General features: G+C 41.0%; 1 protein-coding gene across 5 annotated transcripts in view; it reads right to left on the bottom strand.

Moving 5' to 3' along the window:
• schip1 (schwannomin interacting protein 1) overlaps positions 1-21265 on the bottom strand; it is a 1140784-nt gene that overhangs the window by 98631 nt on the left and 1020888 nt on the right. Inside the window, exon 1 of one of the 5 annotated variants that reach the window (XM_034168286.1) lies at positions 1098-1393. The exons of the other annotated variants lie outside the window; for them this stretch is intronic. Coding sequence (XP_034024177.1) covers positions 1098-1127 — 30 coding nt within the window. The 5' untranslated portion in view covers positions 1128-1393. Of the gene's footprint in view, positions 1-1097; positions 1394-21265 lie in introns of those variants that run through there. 5 annotated transcript variants of the gene reach the window in all.

Genomic DNA, 21265 nt, shown 5'->3' with positions numbered 1-21265 from the left:
GTATGGCAGCACCCTCACATCAGGGTGAATGTGAGCCATTATTGTAAAGCGCTTTGAGCATCTGATGCAGATGGAAAAGCGCTATATAAGTACAGTCCATTTACCATTTATATTGGGTAAGACAGAGACCGATGAATCACTATGGCAACCACAAATGGGAGCTGATGGAAAAAAAAAAAAAAAAACACAAAACAAAATAGAGGTGAAAACTAACAAATTTCACTAAAACCCAACAGAGCTCTTCCCCTTTGATGGACAGGAGTTGGACTTTAAGTTTCATGTTACAAATCATCAAAAGCTTACAGTCAACCCAGTAGACCCATCCATCTTCAAAAGCCTTTCTTTCTTTCTCATCATCCCCTCGACAGCTTTTGTTTTTACATCACTCCATGCTTCTTGCTTCTTCTTATCAAAAGTGCTCCATCTCTGTCCCTCAGTGCCTCATCTTAGAGATTCAGCTCATCTCTTCTGCCTTTCATCTACCTCTCGGTTTGTTCTCCACTCTGCACCTTCACTGCACTGCAGACGTTTTCTGGCTGCCAGTGCTATTTAGAGAAAAACATATACTGTGATATCAATGTTCTCCTGTAGGACGTGTAGCACCGGAGACACGCACAATGGACGCACGCTCCCATAAATACAATTCACATTTAAACTCACTTTGTTGTTGTTTTTTTTTTCTTCATTCAGTCATGCATTTTGCACATCACACATACACACGAGTGGCTGTAAAAAGTTGGAGTTTGTGGTCAGTGTGCAGCATACACACATGCACCTCATCGCCCCTCGACAGGGATTGATGAGGCTGAATGAGGAGGAGGTGCTGGAGGGGAGGTAGGACATTATTCCTCTCTGTCAAGTGCTCTCTTAGCAACCAGCAAGCCATTAGATTCACAAACACATCACAATACTCCCACGCAGGTCTGTCAGCAATGACACACAAGTCCCGAACTGTGCAACAATGTCCCACATTCAAACCGATATGAAGTAAAGACTGAAGAGGAACAACATAAGGTCTGCACATAACCAACATCAAAACATATTTGTGTCAAAATGGTAATTAAATTGGCATCATGTCATCTAGGTTTGAGCTCTACCTGGTAAGAACAGTTTTCCTGGTGGACCATCCTTCACAGCATCCTAGAGCAGAGTTGGCAGAGCTGGAGGAAGTGGAAAGGGACTGGGAAAAGATTCCCAGCTCTGCAGTGGTATTCCAGCAGAGGAACAGGAAAGGAAAGCAAGGATACTACCTCGTCTTTGATCCAAAGAAATACAAACCGCGACTCAGTTTGATCGCTTTCCCCTGTGTTCTACCTCTGCTTAGATTTTACGTCTGTCAATTTGACAGAAAGAATGGCAGGATCTGACTGCTGCTTCCCTAAAGCCGAAACAGGGAGGGGTGTGAGGCACTGGAGGAAGGGTGTGTGAATAGAAGAGAGAAAGAGGGAGGGAAAAGGTGGGAGGACATCAGCGAAAAGCAGCGTACTGGAGGTTGTGACTGTAAAGAGGGAGGAGCTGCAGACCTCAATAGATCCAAAGTCGGCCAGTGGGGAGAGTGGATGATAGAAAGGGAGGGAGGGTGCGAGCGGCGTGGGTCAGGGTTCTGGTGTCAGTTTGCTATTTCATATGAACCCGCGTCTGTCAGAAAGAGATACAGTAGTAAGATAAGGAGAAAGGCAGGATAATTGCTTTCATTGTTCAACATTTGTCTGAATCCTAGTTTATATACACTGCAGTATTCAAGTCTGACTTATTCAGAGCGTCTAAAACCTCATTGGTGGATGAAAACAAGTACTACATTTACATGACAGCTCTTGATGCCCAAGTCATATTTTCTGCTTTTATCTGATTTTAGCTCCAAGATTTCTGCGTTTGTTGTAGAGATCAGTGGTGGGCACAGTTCCACTAACCACTAATTATCAAAGCTAACTTTGAAAACCATCAGTGGACCAATTAGTTTCCAATAAACATAGTTCCGATAACTTTTAGACTTCTAACATATTTTTGCGGGCATAGTGAATAAAGCTTAACAATTAAAAACATTTATAAAGTGTGAAATCATAGATTTTTGTGCCTGCCTGTTACATGTTTTGTAGCAGACAGACAGCTATGAGAGCAGAGCTCAACCCTCTACCAGCAGGGAAGAGTTGGCTACCAGAGAGAAAGGAAGAGGGAGGAAAAAAAGATGATTTTTTTCACACCATACAGGCTTGCCAGGGTATCACTGGAGTCACGCACATACATACAGTTTTGACCTATGTTTAAAATTTTAAACAAACTAATTCCGGACAAGTTATTGAAATGAATCTCACCTCTGTTGTTTTAGAAAGTGAAAATATCAACTATATGTTTTAGTCTTAAAATAATGCACTACTTTAGAAGGTTTTAGCGTTTAAAGACGCATAGGCCGCAATGCATTATGGGAAAATAGTTTCCTGACATCAGTGGTTGGTCGGTATATAACACACAAGTTACTGTAATGTGTGGTGGGTTTTACAAATAAATCTGCATTTGTAAATATGTCTACTGGATGGCTAGTAGATGGCAATTTTCCCATTATGCAAAGTGGCATGTGTGTCTGCACTCTCTGAATGCTAAAACCTTAAAAAATTGGTGCATTACTTTAAAACTAAAACATATAACTGATACTTTCACTTTGTAAAATGACAGAGGTGACATTAACTTCAATAACTTGTCCGGAATTCATTTGTTTAAAATTTTAACCATAGGTAAAAACTGTCTGCCTATGCATGACTCTCCTCTCCTCTTCTCTCTTCTTTCCTTTCTCTCTGGTCACCAGGTCTCTGCTGCTGAGAGAAGGCTGATCTGAGACAGAAGCACTGACTTCTTGTTGTGTCAGAGCCGCCAGTGTACTGGTGTCAATACTGAAAGTTATTGGTTTAGCTTTTAGCTGTATCTTCCGCTGATGTTTTAGGGGTTTATCAGTTTAGCTTTATGAAAGATAACTTTTCAGTTAGCGGATTAACAGTTATTGAAGCTAACTTTTTGATTAGCTGTGCCCACCACTGGTAGAGATGAAATATTATGAAAATTAGAAGTGTAGAATTTTCAGAGGAAAAAAAAAATTATTTAATTTTGTAATAAGGCTGTAACATAACAAAATGATGAAAAAGTGAAGCGCTGTGAATATTTTCTGGATGCACTGTAGTTTGTTGCCTGGGTCTGTCATCGTGTCTAGTTGGTGGTGGTAATGCACTAACAGGTCTGTAACTACTATTAACTTTACCACAAATAGATGGCACTAACATTGTGATTTATCAGTGTAAAGTCTGCAGTAATGTTATCTGTTTACGTTTGTACAATGATAATGATAAATCAAAGTTTGAATAAGTGGATAACTGCAGTGGATATTAAATTATCCGAAAGTCTGGTGTTTGTTAACTTTGTTTCAAAAGATGGTCTCAAGCCTCATCGTTCCAAGCTTCAGTGACTTCATAGTAAAGTGTACTTAGCCATTTTGCTTGGAAGGCAAGAAAAATTATTCCTCTGGGGTTTTAAACGTCCCCAAAATTCCATGACAGATCATGAATGTCCTGATATCTGGGATGCTGTCTTCTCTATGATTTAGACTGGACTGATTGTTTAACAAGTTTATCATACAGTTATCAACTGTGGTTTTTACGATGACAGATTGAATGATAATATTACCAGTCAGGAATCTTATCATTGTTTATAGCGGAAATGAGAACCATTTTTAAAGTACCTTCAACGTTTCAAAAAGACTTAATTATATTTGCAGGCGGAGACAGACAACAGCATTTGCTGTGGCTTTGATGTGTGTAGCAATGATCACTTGTCCCTCCATAACCAGGGAAGTCCAATCAAGGCATTGGGATGGGTTGGCAATTCCAATCTCTGTATTTAAACAGTAATCACATTAGTAGATATCTGATACATATCAGATTTATTCCTACGGCCATTGTACCTTCAGTTAAACCAACATGGTATATTGCCGCGGGGGCAACATGCTGACTTAGTGGTTAGTACTGATGCCTCACCAATGACATCATGGGGAAACCTCAACAGCAAAAACACATGTATGCTCTTAATGATGACTCATGTGTAGGTATAAAACTGATACTATGTCAGTTTTGTAGCACACTAGCTAGGCAAAAATATAAACAGGTCATTGACTTGACGTTTATCACTTTTTCTTGGCAAAACGTGGAATTCCTGAAGAGAATGGTGACTTACGTTTACTGTCCTCATCCAAACCCTTTCATCAAAGGTTCAATCTGAATCTATCATGTGTTTATTATGCACTTTTTGGGGCCACAATGGCACATAACTGCACAGCAAAACACATTAAAAGACCATGCCACAATTTATTACCTAGATGTGGCCCAAATCTGATTTGAGAATATCCAATTCAGTGCTAATGTTTTTTTCAATTCATGTATTCACAACGCATGGCCACATATGAGCAAAAGAGCTGAATCAGATTTCTTGAACATGTTGCACATTTTCAATTTTTCAATTTATTTTCATTTATATAGCGCCAAATCACGACAAGGTTGCTTCAAGGCACTTCACACAAGTAAGGGCTAACTTACCACTGCAGCAGTGGTAAGGAAAAACTCCCTCTGAGGAAGAAACCTCAAGCAGACCAGATGCAAAGGGGTGACCCTCTGCTTAAAACAATTTACAAAACGAACATACAGGAAATGTCACCGGCGCACAAGACTTTCCGGTTTCTGGAACAGATACCACACACCATCTCTGAGGAGCTGCACCTCAAACAGAGAGAAAAGAAAAAAAGCAGAATCAGGCATCAGAAAGACAACAAATACGGTATAATTTGTCAGCATTAAACAACAAGAAAGACAGAAGAAATACTAAGGTGATTGCGGGCCACTAGCCCTAAGCTTCACTAAAAGACCCAGAATTTAGATAAAGTTGAGGCCGCGGCAGTCTCTGTTTACTAATAAAATGAATTAAAAGAGTAAAAAGCGTAGTAACATACTATGCCGGTATGCTAGCCATATGAAAGGGAAAATAAGTGCATCTTACGTTTGGACTTGAAAGTCTCTACAGAATCTGACTGTTTTATTGATGCAGGGAGATCATGCCACAGAACAGGGGCACAATAAGAGAAAGCTCTATGACCCGCAGACTTTTTATTCATCCTAGGGACACAAAGTGGTCCTGCACCTTGAGAATGCAAAGCCCGGGTCGGTACGTAGGGTTTAATTAGATCAGCTAGGTAGGGAGGTGCCAGTCCGTGAACAATTTTATAGACTAGTAGCAAAACCTTAAACTCTGATCTCACTGAGACAGGAAGCCAGTGAAGAGATGCCAAAATGGGTGTAATGTGGTCAAACTTTCTGCTTCGTGTCAAAACTCTGGCAGAAGCATTTTGTACATATAGCCTTAGATTTGAGACATTAGACAAATGATGGACTTTGAGTTCGGTAATTGTTGCAGCCGCGGCTTCTAAAAGTAGGCGTGCATTAATTTTGAATAGTAAGTTCCCAACCATTTTAAAACATTTTGAAAACTGGTTGTCTCAAATGTTTCATAACTAGCTCAAAATTTTGTGGACTGACTTTATAAGCCAATCCTTTTGACATGTCTACATGAATAAATGCATTGAGGTTCTGCCCTGTGATTGTGATTGGCTATTTTCTTTAATACGCATTTGAACAGGTGTACCCAATAAAGAAGCCAGTATACTGCACTACCCCCCTGCCCCCTTTTTGTTTTTGTCTTTTAATTAATCCTTTAACTCATCAGGTTAGTATAGTTGGTTTGGTACATAGGCTGTGCAATACTAATTACAAAGGATTTTTCCCCCATGAAACACTACCACAATCTGTTTTTATGGAGCCCCTAATGGGGCATGAAAAAACGAAACTTTTGTGCAATCTTGCAATAATTTTTTTGAGATTTCGCAAAATTACACTGAGTGCATTTTCTAACCACCTTGTCACTCTTTCCATGAGTTATGACCTCTTGTGGGAACATTCTAGAGTACAGGAACTCTTCCAAATTCTCCTCCATGATTCCACAAGCTCGCCTTCTTCACGAGCTGTCCAGAGTGCAGCAAACTGAACTAGAAGTAAAAGTAAGTCCATTCAGCTTCTCCCTTGTTTTGAGGTCACTGCAGCAGATGCAATGTAGATCTGCATATTGATCTGGCACAGATTCTACACCAGATCCCCTTCCTAGCACAATTCCATATTACATGGAAAATGGGCAGGGGTGGGTTTTGAACCAGGAACCTGCTGCACTGGAGTCAAGTGTATTTAACTGCTTGGCCACCAGTCCTGCCTCACGAAGTGACGCTCTAAATTCAACACTGTGCAAAAATACTTGAAAAAATGACTGATAGTCATCATTTATATTATACAAATACACCATAATGTAGCAGAAAATGAAGGTAGTCTTTTATAATCAGTAGGTTAGCAGACCATAATTTGTATGAAGGTAGCTGCCCATGGCATTGGGGGGTAATTGGCGCGATTGCCACAGCCTTTGCTATTGAGCCCAAAGGGAAGTAGGCTACATCAACCTCATGGAAAACGAGATCTCACAAAACATGTTGCATTAGAGGCTCGGTTGTTTTTAGCATTTCATAACTCAAAAATTTGCTGATGAGAAATAATACAGCCCTGAGGGACGCCACAAAAGGTTTGATCATACGTAAAATTTAAAGTTCAGATCTTTTTCATCCAAGGCTATGTGGGTTGGCATTGCATGGTATGCCCCCCCCAATTTCTCTCTGGTCTCTTTGTTGGATTATAATCCAATAGTGGCAGATGGCGACTCTATAATCCACAGGCAGACCAACCTACTCAGATAATCTGCCTCTTTTTATCCCCTCACCCTTTTCTGACATATAGTTGCTTCTGTGAATCTGTTGCTAACTTCTCTGGCCTGCCCAAGCTTTTGCTTATTACAAATACTGCACCCTCTTGCAGCTGGAGATAGCTCCATTTCTATGTTCTTTGTCTTTATCAAGCATTTCTGGCATTCCGATTTTTATTTCCCTGCACTATCAGCACTTCCAGGAACAGCTTTGAACAAGAATGTAGAGAATGTGACATCCTGGATCAGTTAAATCATACATCTGTTTCAGCTTTTGTCTTTTTTGAGAAGGTACATCTCCACACACCTCCTCTTATCTCATCCTTCCGCTCTGGTCAGATCTCTCTATCTGTTATCGACCTCTGTTGGCTGCTTTTCCCGATAACACCACTCTTGGGTTTAATGACCTGGAAGTGATCGATGAGCTCCCTGCTCTGATCTCTCTGCACAGATTTTCACATGACTGGCTTTCGTTTTGCCTTTTCCATGGAGCCCGGTGGACGAGAGCCACACTGTTATTCTGACCTTGAATATAATCATCGCCTTCGTGACTTTGTTGAATGATAAAGTATTTTTTTTTTGCCTTGAAAACAAACGATCAGCACAAATAAAGAGATGCATCTTGAGTTTACAGGCAGGTGGACCTATAAGGAAGTGAAGAAATGAAAATGTATTGGTTCATAAAGTGTATACATACTGGACAAACCCTCTGTGACGTCACCCAAAGGTTTTCTGAAGAGCAGCTTTGAAGATCAAATGGGGCGGCTCTGGATGGCAGCACTAAACTCCTTTTAACTGACAGAGAATCCATAAATGGGTAAAGAGTAGAGCCTGAGCAAGACCAGTGTGACCTGAGTGGGAGAGTCTGAACATGCCAGGCTATCTCAAAGCTCGCAAGCTAGCAATGGCTAACAGGCTAGCACTCAATGGAAATGCTGTAGTACATACTTTTTAGATGGCCTGTTTGTACAATTACGCTTACAGCAGCCCTGACGTCTGTGTGTGTGTGTGTGTGTGTGTGTGTGTGTTTGTGAATGGGTGAATGTGAGGCATCATTGTAAAGTGCTTTACGCTTCTGATTTACATGGAAAGGGTTATATAGTCAAGTCGAGTCAAGTCTACAAGCATTCTGTACTTTAACATTTCCCATAATGCTCTTGCACTTCCCAGAATGCACCACAGTGCCAGCAGAGTTCTGGCATCTCACAGCACATGTAAACAATGGCAAAGCAAGGACATAGATGGCATTGATCCAACGTGTCCACGGGCAATTTTGATGACGACACATTCTCCCAAGTTGAGGGGGGTTATCTAGAGGAGGTGTAGCACCTGTGATGGACTTCTGCCGTGTCCTGGTGTTGTCTTTTTGTCCACAGTTCACAAGGTGTGTTTACATTGTGCCCTGAACCAGAACTCTGCTGAAACTGATCTCTCACATGAGTCACAGACCGTGAGGCGGTGCGAGATTCATAACTGCGAAGCACCGAATGCGCTGATGCTGCGCTTTGCCACATTCACAACACCATGGAATTTCCTTGGGTCCTAGATGGCAACCACCCAGGCAGACAACCAGTCCATCTCCACCTCTGTAAAATAACATCTATCTGCCGCAGCCAGATTAAATGTTGGTGGTCCCCATGGCCTTCTCCAGCCACTGGGGTTATCAACACTCAGGCACCTACGTGCTGGGTGATGCACAGAGAAATAGGCCACATGGCTAAAATGTCATAGCTGACATTCCTTCAATACAAGTTTAGTAACCACTTGTTTGATACAAAGTCATTCCAGCAATACTCAAATATCCTCGGAAGAGACTTAGTACCAAACACATCCAGTCGGTGCCTCAGACCACTGGTTAGCCTCCAAGTCTCACAACCACACAGCGAGACAGGCAGCACCAGGACCCTAAAGACTTGGACCTTCATTCACCTGCAAAGACATCAGCATTGCCAAACACCTCTGTCCAGTGACCTCATGGACAGAGGTGTATAAATGCTATATAAGTGCAGTCAAATCCATGTTACCTCAGATATTTATAATAAAATATACGGTCAGGTCCACAGCAGCTAGTGGCCGCTGCTAGAGGAACCCTCGAACTTGCATACTACCTGCCACTCAAAGTATCTACACCTTAAATACCTTAAACTCATGAGTGATAAAACATTGACCCCTCATACAGTTGTCATTTCAGCACCAGAGGTTGCAGCTTGGCTTTAAGCCAGATCTGGGCAAACTGCGGTCCGAGGGCCACATGCGGCCCTTTGCATGTCTCTGTCCGGCCCACATGAGGTCTGTGATTATTATTACATATATTAAAAATGTCAAGCTTGTGTGTTGCAAATCATTAGAGAGGTTTATTTAGGTATATTTAAATATCTACATATTATTACAATAATAAAAATTACCTATAAAATCTATTAAACAGGTAATTTTTTTGTAAAATTTGTAATGGGAGACAGCTGAGTTATCAATGGTGTGGCCCTCAGACATAATTCAGGTTCCCTATGTGGCCCCTTGTAAAAATGAATTGCCCACCCCTGCTTTAAGCAATCTGAATATCTGTTGACACTGTTGCCATGAGAACATGATAAAATGATGTTAATGCAGAACGCAATTTTTGCTTTCTTGCATTCAAAATGTCTTGAATTAAAAACAAGACATCAAGACTGAGTGAACTAGCTCTGTGGATGAATGTTCTCAGTCATGTTCGAACCAGTGTGTTGCTGCAGCCGGTGAACTTTATGTGGAAAATAGGTTTCTTATAATAAGGCCGGCTGTATGAATAAACAAGATTAATTGGAGCTTGATACACTGTGGTAATGTTCCGGCATAGTCCCGGTATTAAGTCCTATATAGCATCAGGCAGTGTGCAACCCGAAGCTTCCCCTCTGTGAATATTAATGCACGCAGCTGATTTGTCTTTCCAATGTGTGCACACACACAGTCATACAAAGCAGCAGAGAAACTGATGTGCAACATCCGTGCTTTGATATGAAGCCACAGCAACCTCCTTTCTCTCCTTTATCACCATAGCAGCAGTCAATCCAAAGATACTCCCTGCTGACCTTTACATGGTTGTCAAGGTTACAATCAGAGTAACGGTATAAACGGAGGACACGTCGGCACGTTGTTGCCCACACTGCTGCTCAAATAATCAATATTTTTAAGGAAGAAAGAAAAACAGAAAAAAGACAAGCAGGAGATCAGCAAATGATTTTCAACCAGTGTGATTATATAAATAAATACAGACTAGATGACACACTGGCCATTATTTCAGAAATAATACACTTAAAGTTCAGTTCAATACATATTTCAGCACAGGCTTCATGACACCATACTGTGATGAAATCACATTAAAAAAAATATGAAAACATGGCATTTCTCTTGTATTTTTGTCAAATATGAAAGGAGCCACTCAAGAATCAACACAAGTATACTTTATCACCTTAAATTTAATATAAAATCAAAACAGCAGCAATATACTTAAAAAAAAACTTCTCACAACTAAAAATAGCACACCTGTTTGCTATAGTCATTTTTAGTTTTTCACATTTTCACAGGCTTCAAATTTACAGGTAACATTCTTGAGACACAGACCTTGGATAAGTTCAAAGATGGGTAACCTTGACCTATTTTAAGAGGTATTTTAAGAGATTAAAAAGTCACATTCTGAACCTTGTTTTATGGTATGATCACGCGGACGTTAGCATGGTGGCGCCACTTCCTGGTGTTGCAAGTTGCTGACTGCTTCGTTTTGGGCTAGAAATAATACCTTTATCAGATATTATGTAAAAGCTAGCAAGAAATAAGCACTTCTAAAACTGAAAAAGCTGTTTTTGGAACCTAATAACACCCCTGGAAGGATTTACAAAACATTTAGCATTTGGAGAGGTGAGAGGCTCACCTCACCAGAGGCTCCTCGGTTTAAATCCCAGCCTGACTGGAAAATCACTAAGGGCCCTTGGGCAAGGTTCCTAATCCCCTAGTTGCTCCCGATGTGTAGTGAGCACCTTGCATGGCAGTAACCTGACATCGGTATGTTAGTGTGTTTGTGTGAATGGGTGAATGTGAGGCATAATTGTAAAGCACTTTGAGCGTCTGATGCAGATGGAAAAGAGCTATATAAATACAGTCTATTTAGCGGACATTAGCATGGTGATACCACTTCCTGGTTTTGCTAGCTGCTAACTTCGCTTTGTTTTTGGTTAGAAATAATCCCTTTCTCATATATTATGTAAAAGCTAGCAAGAAATATGAGGTCTGTCAATAAAGTATCGTGCCTTTTTATTTTTTTTAAAAACTATATGGATTTCATTCATATGTTTTTACATCAGACATGCTTGAACCCTCGTGCGCATGCGTGAGTTTTTCCACGCCTGTCGGTGACGTCATTCGCCTGTGAGCATGCCTTGGGAAGGAGTGGTCCCGCCCCCTCGTCGGATTTTCATTGTCTGGAAATGGCAGAATGAAAAGGACTTTTTTTTCATCAGAATTTTTTCAGAAGCTGTTAGAGACAGGCACCTGGAAACCATTTGAAAAATTTATCTGGCTTTCGGTGAAATTTTTACGGGCTTCACGGAGAATAAGGACTTTTACTACAGCTTTAAGGACCCCTTTAAGGACGCTCGGCGCGCCGCGCTCCGAGCTGCGATGACGAGGCACAAACCACTGGATCATTTCTGAGCTGATGGCTCTGTGGATACGAGACTGTGGTGTGCTCTTTCTCTGGTTATCACAAGAGCTGGACATCAGCCATTTTCCGGCAGATTTTACTTTTAACAAGAGATTTTGTCATGGAAAGCCGCACGGAGGCTTCGCGCGTCACGACCGATTCGCTGATGAAGCGAGACAAAGGAACACCTCCGTTTTGGAGTGTTAGAGGACAAGTTGGGACATGTCCAGCTCTCGACAATTTCTCTTATACTCACTCAACTGGTAAGCACTGAAAGCCGAGATAGGCATGTCCCAACTTGTCCTCTAACACTCCGAAATGGAGGTGTTCCTTCGTCTCGCTTCATCAGCAACTCGGTCGTGACGCGCGAAGCCTCCGCGCGGCTTTCCATGACAAAATCTCTTGTTAAAAGTGAAATCTGCCGGAAAATGGCTGATGTCCAGCTCTTGTGATAACCAGAGAAAGAGCACACGACGGTCTCGTATCCACAGAGCCATCAGCTTAGAAATGATCCAGTGGTTTGTGCCGCGACGTCGCAGCTCAGAGCGCGGCGCACCGACCGTCCTTAAAGGGGTCCTTAAAGGGGTCCTTAAAGCTGTAGTTAAAGTCCTTATTCTCTGTGAAGCCCGTAAAATTTTCACCGAAAGCCAGATAAATTTTTCGAATGGTTTCCAGGTGCCAGTCTCTAGAAGCCAGCAGGCCACAGAGCTTTTATTAGGAGGACCTAGTGCACGTTGTTCTTGGGCACATGGGTTTACAGGTTCACGTGCATGCTCATTGCCAGATTAACTGGACTGCACACACTCATCATAATTTCTTCACTCCAGTGCCAGATTGTCTCATCTGTATACCATCTTCCAATGAACTTCAATTATTGACCTCTATTGCCTTCCTGCTTCTTCTGAGTTTAGCCTGGACTTCCTATGTGGTATGTTTTATTTATGCTTTTTTTTAACCTTCTGATAATGCTCTTTGAGTCTACTGTTGCTGCTGCCCTCACAGACACAGTTGCCTCTTGAACGGATTAATTGTGTACCAAACCCATCGTTGTATTACTGATGATGAGATTGGTTGCTCCCACCTGGATTTGAAGTATGAGCCATAACAACTAACAGATGTGTCTGTTTAGAGGCAAATAAAGACTGTTTTAACGTCCCGTCATCGTTTTCTGCTCAGGGCTCCGAAGATGTACAACAATCATTACAAAATCTTTAAATATAAACTTAAAACATTTATGCTCTCTTAGCTATAATGAATTGTAAAATTGGATGAATTAATTTTTATTATTTTTGTTATGGCTTTCAGTCATATAATTATAATGGGCTACAATATGATTCAAGAATGATCGTTTTTGTGTTATTATGGAATGATTAGATATGATGTGATTCGATTTTGTGTGATATTATGCTATCTGATAAAATTCTTTGTTTAATGTAGACAACCTAAGTGGCTCTACTCTACTATTTTCTACTCTATTTTACTCTTCCTTTTCATATATGTAGATATACCTTTATATACTAGCATAGTTCCACCTTAGAATTGGAATATAATATATAAGATATACCTTACTGAATTTTCATGGCAGCATGGTGGCTTAGTGGTGAGCACTGTTGCCTCACAGCAAGGCCATGGAATCATTTCTCGCCTGGTCCTTTCTGTGTGGAGTTTGCATGTTCTCCCTGTGTTTGCCTCAGAGTGCTCCAGCTTCCTCCTACTTCCAAAGACAGGCAGATTAGATGAACTGGTGACTCTAAAGTAACCATGTGTTTGTCTGTCTATATGTGGCCTTTCGACAGACTGCCGTCCTGTCCAGGTTGTGCCCTGCCTTGTGCCCTATGACTGCTGACATAGGTTCCAGCCTCCCATGGCCCATGATTAGAGTAGGTGGGTATAAAAATGAATGAATGTAGACATTTATCTCGCCAAGTGACCTCTGTGTGCGTGTATGGGTGATTCTTAGACTACGGGCACTTATTATGTCCTTTGATCATATTGTATGAAAAACAGAAAAAAGGGGAAATTTCACACTTTTATAGTTATCTTTACAATGAAAGTGTGTTAGGAAATTTGTTCTAGTAGTCTATGATGACTTTTTCACCTTTTCTCAGCATCATTATATGCAAATATTGCCGTTTTGTGCTTGTCCCACACCCAGACTTTTTATCTTCAATGATAAAAATGAATGGTAAAGAAACATTTTTCTAATGTTTTAAAATATCTCTGAATAAAATATCAGTAAAATAATCAAAACATAATTGGGGTATTCAATGTCATACAACTGTTGTGATTTTTTTAAACTAAATGTAGTTGTCCCACACTATTGCCGTAATTTCCACCACAACACTGTAATGTCCCTTTAAACAGTTTGTATAAAATATTGTTTGGGTAGTTTCTATGGAGATAAACAGTGACATCAGAGCACATGTATATAGTGCCAAATCACAACAAACAGTTGCCCCAAGGCGCTTTATATTGTAAGGCAATGGTGTGGTGGAAATTACATTTACAAGGCCAATAGTGCCCGTAGTTAAAGATTCACCCGTATGCGTGCGTGTGTATGACTTCCATCACGGACAAACTGGGGAGCTGACATTTGCTGTTTGGTGTGCTTATGTATTTTGAGTCAAGGATGAATGCCGTTAAAATGGAACGTTAATAGGAATAACATTTTTGGAGAAACTACGGATATTAACTAACAACACCGAACAACGGGCATTGATAATTACATTCTGGACTCACATGCCATTCCAGCAGGCGGTAGTAAATAATCTATATATTAAAAGTGAAATGGCGTCTGTGTACATGTATGTGTGCATGCGTGATTTTATTTAATTAGTTCAATGTAAATACATAATATAATTGTAAATACAAGAAAGTAAAAACACTTATTTCCATTGTGGTACATTTAAAAATCAAATGACAAAATAGGAGTAATAATAATAATAACAATAATAATAATAATAGTGTGTATATAATAACAAGAATCAAAACAATTTATAAATACATTAAGACAATAAGTTAAAGTAAAAAAAATTGCATAATTAACAGGAAATAAATGGGTTGAGTTCTGACTCTAAAAACTGTTGAGGTCTAAGGGTGTAAAACCTTTCTGGACTCACACGCCATTCCAACTCATTATAGAAACTTTGCATAATTTATTACCACCCTTAAAAAATGTCAGCTATCTATTTTATAAACACTACCCAATCTAGAGCCCATGGATCCCCACAGGCAACGCACTAGTTTTCCATAATAAATTTGAATAAGCCAAAAGAGTCCCTGGTTACCTTCAAATACATATTTAATGAAAAACATGGGATCTTCTTCTGGTTTTTACTAGGGGTGTGGAGCACGCTGGTGCCATCTCTGGTAATCTTTTGTTTACCATGGGGAGCAGCACCACATAGAATAGCTAAAAGTGCAGCACAGGAGAAGCCCAGAAGAAGCCAAGTGCTGTTGACATAGCATAGCATAATTACAAAAAGCAATTTTGAACCGGAATGACTGAACCTAAAGTTGAAGTGGGTACATTTATCCATTATATCTCCTACCACTATCATCAGGTGACTACGTTGATTTTATGTTTGGCTTCTGTTACGAGCTGAAAAGGCTATTAAGTCACGTGTTAAGTCTGAGAACATGCACTGGTGCCAAACTTTGCCACATCCACGACACCACAAAACTGCTTTTGGTCCTGAATTGCAACCACCAGGCAGACAACTGGTGGCATCTCTAAAATAACAATCTGCTTGTTGTAGCCAGGCAAAATGTGGGCATCCTCTTGGCATTTTCCAGCCATTGGGGTCCTCAACACTTAGGTACTTGGATGCTAAATCATACACAGAGAAACGTGCCACATGGCCAAAAATTGATACTCCTCACCTTAGTGAGGAGTATCAATTGCTTGGCTGTTACTGGATTCCTCAGTAACAGCTTATTTCATACAAAGTCATTCTAGCAGTACCCAAGGATTCTCTGAAGAGACATAGTACCAAAGACAACCTTAGGTCTAGGGATGGGTATTGATAAGATTTTATTGATATCGATGCCATTATCGATTCCGCTTATTGAACTGATTCCTGATCGATTCCCTTAGCAATACCTCTTGTGAATTTTCTGTGTACAAAAAGTAGGCATTGCAGGTTTTCTATGTCAACAACATTTTATTGAGTCTTAAAGTAAATAAATATGAAATTGGCCACTGGATCCTTGATTTCTGGACATAAATAAAAATAAATAAAATCTGTACATGGACTGTCATTGGATCCATTCATCCAGGAGTCAGCAATACCTTGTTTAGGACATGGTTTTGGTGGTTAGGGATGTCCTCATGTGTTGTAATAAATATTGCAGAGAAAAGCAAGGGCTTCTCTCAGAATTTAGAAGAATAGGCCTGAAAGAAGCTTCTGTTGAAAGTATTTTAGACATAGGATCACCAGGGTAGGTGAATTGGAAACTTTATAATTGTCCAGGTCTCCTTTGTAAAAGAGATCTTGATCTCAATGGGATAAACTTGGTTAAGTAGACATTAAATTAAAGTGGGAGGGGGGCGTGTTGGCTTTTTAAATACTTGAAAGCTACTGGACTGTAGAATTTAGTACTGCTATAATGGAGTGATTCAGTAGGTGTCAGCAATGCAACATTAAGGATTCCGGCTGCCATTAAATGCCAAAGACAGGGTACGTTTGGTTTATATCACAGGAGCGCGTTTTGAGGCCAGAGCGAATTTCTGCATTCACAAAATGCCTCAAGAAACCTCAAATTGATTTGTTGTGCAGCAAAACTCATTTCCTCACCAGAACGTGCATGAGGGTTTGTTTGCTTTATGACACAGGAGCATGTTTGTGCATTCATAAAATGCTTCAAGAAACCACAAAAATGCATAAAAGTACTTAATTTACTCATATTTGTCAGTCTGGATAAAGTTTTGGACTCGCTCCAATTGATCGTGCAGCTAATCTCGTTTCCTCAGCAGACTGTGCGCGAGACAAAAACGAACGTGTGTTCGTCATGGTGAGTGGTCGGAGCTATCTCTGACCGCCAGCTAGCTCCGATGTAATGTGAATTAAAAAATAACCGATAAGGGAATCCTTATGCAAAAAGGCTATTGATACCGGTGGATCGAATAATTTCTTATCGATTCTTAACAGGAACTGGTTTTCAATACCCATCCCTACTTAGGTCACTGGTTAATGTCCAAGTCTCATAACCATATAAGTAATACGGGAAGAACCAGGACCCTAAAGACTTGGACCTTCTATCTCCTGCAAAGATACTGGCATCACAAAAGATCTCTGTCCAGTGACCGTATGATTAGAAAGCTCATCCAGGTATCTCTCGACGTCAAAGACTGAGGAGCCAGAGATATGAATATCACTCAAGTGTTGCAATCAAAGTATCCACTGCTTCTGCAAAGATCACAGCATCATCTTCAAAGTCAAGGTCAGTAAACTCTTCCTTGCCAACAAAACCACCAAGGTCACTGGTTTCCACAACCCTATCCAACACCCAGTCCATGTAAGCATTGGAAAGTGTAGCCTCCAGAACACATCCCTGATGAACACCAGTTTTGACTGAAAAAATTCAGATTCTCTGCTGTTCATCTTGACTCATGCATTGTACAGTAGAGACTGAAGTAATGTGTGTGTCGCTCTTCCTATGAGGGTATGTTGCATGCCAACTCCTATCATCTAGCACATCACACCCTCAGATGGGACTCTGCCGTATATTTAGAGATGTGAACAGCAAAAATGTATCCGTAAGCTGTTGATCACTGAGTGAAAACGACAAGGCGTCACTCAGTAGTAACTACCGATATAGAGGCAGAGAGCTGGAAATAATACATGAGGTGGGAAATAATGTTCCATAACATCCACACAGCTCATGGAAAATACATGAACCTCATTCATGCTGTGACGCTTCTTTTCTCTCTCTCTCTTCCTTTTAAGTCTCTCCTACTTTCTTGCCTTTCAGTGTAACTACTTTCTTTCATTTCACTGCCTCATTTTCCTCCTCCTTCACTCTCTCGTTCTGTGCCTCCCTCTCGCGCTCAGCAGGAGGAGGGGAGCGCAGATGCTTTTAGCGAGCTGACATTTTGTGCAAGTGTAAAAACGCTGCATAGCAAAGCAAGTCGGCTCGGTGTGAGGGCCGGTAATGAGCGCTCCCTGACAGAGAGGAACTGATGCAGAAGGCCAACGAGTGCATGTGTGTGTGTGTATCTCTGTGCATGCACGCACGTTTGCACTCATTCTTATGGTCGGCCACTGGAGGTTTGCCTAATGACGACTGCGTGTGCAGTGAATATGTGCAGTTGGCGGTGGAAAGATTGAGCATGCTGTGACCACCAGACTGCTTTAATGTCTGTTTCACATTTTTTTAAGGGAATCACAGCAAATTTGTATGCCATTTGAGAAAATGTAAATGCCTCAATGACCTCCAATTACACCGAAATAATGGTACAAGCCGCTAAGAAACAGGAAGTGCCGCTCGAAGAATGTTACATGCAGGAAGAGGGTGTCAGAAATGCACTATGCCTGTTCATCTACTCACATATGGCAAAAAAATATTTTTCTGATGGACATGAATTTTTTTTTATAGATGTGGTGAGTCACACTCACTCATCACAGGTCCAGATCAAGATCCCAGATCTTTCAAAATAACTTTTTTGTATGTTTCTTTACTAGATGTGTGCATTTCTGTCTACATGGGCTATTTTTTTCTTTTATTAGCACAGTAGAAATTCCTGACAAAATGTTACAATTTACAAAAACAATATATATACATGAAACAAAACAAAAAAAATACAATATGAGCATACTGTGCAAGGGAGTGGTAGAAGCCAAAGAGGCTTCAAAGACCCACTCCCGAACAAAAAACTAGAAGAGAAATCAGAGCACACACCTCCAACGCTGCACAAGAAGAAATACGAGGTCTATTAGATAATAAACCGACCCTTTTATTTGTTTAACTATATGGATTTAAATGACGTGCGATTCCACCAATCATGCTTGAACCCTCATGTGCATGCGTGAGTTTTTTCACGCGTGTCAGTGACGTCATTTCCCTATGGGCAGGCCTTGAGTGAGATGTGGTCCCGCCCTCTCGGCTGAATTCCTTTGTTTCACACGCTGCTCGAGACGGCGCGCGTTGCTTTATCAAAAATTTTTCTGGACCTGTAAGGAATATCCGAGTGGATACTATTCGAGAAATTAAGCTGGTTTTCAGTGAAACGTTTAACGGCTGGTGAGAGATTATGGGGTGTTTCTGTCGCTGTAAGGACTTCCCACAGAGCGGGACGTCGCGCAGCGCTTCCAGGCGCCGTCGTCGGTCTGTTTTGACCTGAAAACATCCTAATTTAAGGCTTAATTCACCCAGGACGTTGTGAGAGAACAGAGAAGATTCAGAAGAGGCCGGCATGAGGACTTTATGCGGACATTCCACTGTTTAAGGACATTTTGTAATGAAAGACGTGCGCGCAAATTCACCGAGTCGTTTCCGTGACGACTCGGCGAATCTGTGTGCACCGCGACAGGAAAAACACCTCCGTGTTGAAAACCATTTGTAAAATTCAGGCGGCTTTTGATGGCTTTCAACAAGTGAGTAACTGAGAAATTGTTTAACAGCTTGGGCATGTTCCAACTTGCCCGTTAAGGTTTCCAACGGAGGTGTTTTTCCTGTCGCGACCCCCCGCGGTCAGGTCCGGCCCGACATGCGACTCTGCCCGCATGTTCTTTCATTACAAAATGTCCGTTAACAATGGAATGTCCGAATAAACTCCTCATGCCGACTTCTTCTGAAAGTTCTCTGTTCTCTGACGACTTACTGGATCAACAGAGCCTGAAATGTGGAAGTTTTCAACTTGAAACGGTGAGACGCTGCCGCCTCGAAGCGCAGATCGCCATCAGGCGCCGTGGGCCGTCCTTAAAGCGACACTACCAGACCAAAATCTCTCATCAGCCGTTAAAGTTTTTACCGAAAACCAGCTGAATTTATCGAATGGTGTCCACTCAGTTGTGCCTTACAGTTTTTGAAAAAATTTTGATCAAACAAAGCAGCAGTCTCTGAGCCATTCCTAAACAATGAAAAAAATCGACAAGAGGGTGGGCCACTCCTCACTCAAAGACTGCCCACAGGCGAATGACGTAACCGACAGGCGTGAAAAAACTCTTGCATGCCCACGAGGGTTCAAGCATGTCTAATGTAATCACACGTGATTCAAATCCATATGGTTTTTGAAAAAAATAATAAGGTCGGATACTTTTCTAACAGACCTCGTATAAACTAGAGGAGAAATCAGAGCGCGCACCTGCAGCACTGCACAAGAAGAAATATAAACTAGAGGAGAAATCAGAGCGTGCACCTACAGCACTGCTACTCTCAAATCATTCCAGTTGAATCCAGAGGCCTATCATCTGGACTCCAAGACTGTCAGAGGCGAAGGAATCACAAGTGCCTATGAAATGTCTATGTCCAGGTACAATACAGTGATATACACACAGTCAGAGAAATGCAGCTGTTCCACTTTGGTTAATGTCTTCCTTCCTTATGATGCTTTTCCACATGGAGTTAGTTAGAGTTACAGAAAACAAACATCAGTTTCAGAGAACAGGAATTCCAACAGAAACTTTCCTCACTGACAATTAGTGCATTTCTTTGGTATGTGACAGGCAACAGATATGAAATCATGAAATGATCCAGCTAAAAGGATGAATTGGGATGTGGTTGATTGGATTTTCTTCAGAGTTGGTGGGAATATTACTTGAAGGGATCTCGAGTTGATTGGATTTTGGAATAGTTTGGCCAAAGGTCAAGGAATACGTGGTCAGAAAAAACAACTTTTTGTATAGCTCAACAACCAAAAAAAGCCTAGACGGATGATATAAGCATACACTGATCAGCAAACTATTTGTGATTGATTGGTATGAATGACTTCATAATGACCTCACACAGAAGTCATACAGGCGTATATTTACTTGTACATTTATATCGTGATGTGTGATGATGTCACAGGATGTGCATCGTCCCTCTGATGTCTTTCATTTTCATGTTGCTTTCATTAACCAGGAAGAAATGCATGTGACCATGAAAAAGAACTGATGCAAATGGAATTATTATTCTTGTGTTACGGCTGTGTGAGGACATGAAAGTGTTGCTCTGTTCTCAGCAACAGATGAAGCTCTCTCCATGACCTGGCACAACATCTCTTTCTCCCTCCCTCCCTCTCTCTCGGATAGAATAAGAGCATAGATAACCAAGTGCTAGAACCATGGAGACAAAAATACCCATAGTGGGTTAGAGTCTGTGCATGAGTAGATGTGATTTAAACATGTATTTTTAACCCAGTATAAACAGACCAAAACCCACGTCTGCACTCTCGCATGCACACACCCACCCAAAAGCGCACTCTATAATTAGGAACAGAGAAGCACAATGTTTATAGGGCTCTCCACCCAAACACACAGATCTTCCCAAAAGCAAGCAGGGGGACACATGCACAGTGCCACCACTGGCCACTGTGTGGATCTGAGTCAACACTTCTTCAGAAAGACACAATAAAGATGATGGACAGGAGATTAAAATGACCTTATCATTTCAAATTCATTCCTCTGATTTCCAGATCTTCCACAGAGATGTTCCTGGGTGGAGCTTTAATGCATCATTTCAAGAACTGAATGTATTGAATTTCAGGGCTGTGCATCCAGGTGACACAGACAGTATTTTAGACTATTACTAACATGAAATCAAGATGTAATCCACATGCACAAA

Source organism: Thalassophryne amazonica, chromosome 4 (genome assembly GCF_902500255.1).
Source record: "Thalassophryne amazonica chromosome 4, fThaAma1.1, whole genome shotgun sequence".
NCBI classification, from domain to species: Eukaryota; Metazoa; Chordata; class Actinopteri; order Batrachoidiformes; family Batrachoididae; genus Thalassophryne; species Thalassophryne amazonica.
This window is presented reverse-complemented; position numbering and strand designations above follow the sequence as displayed.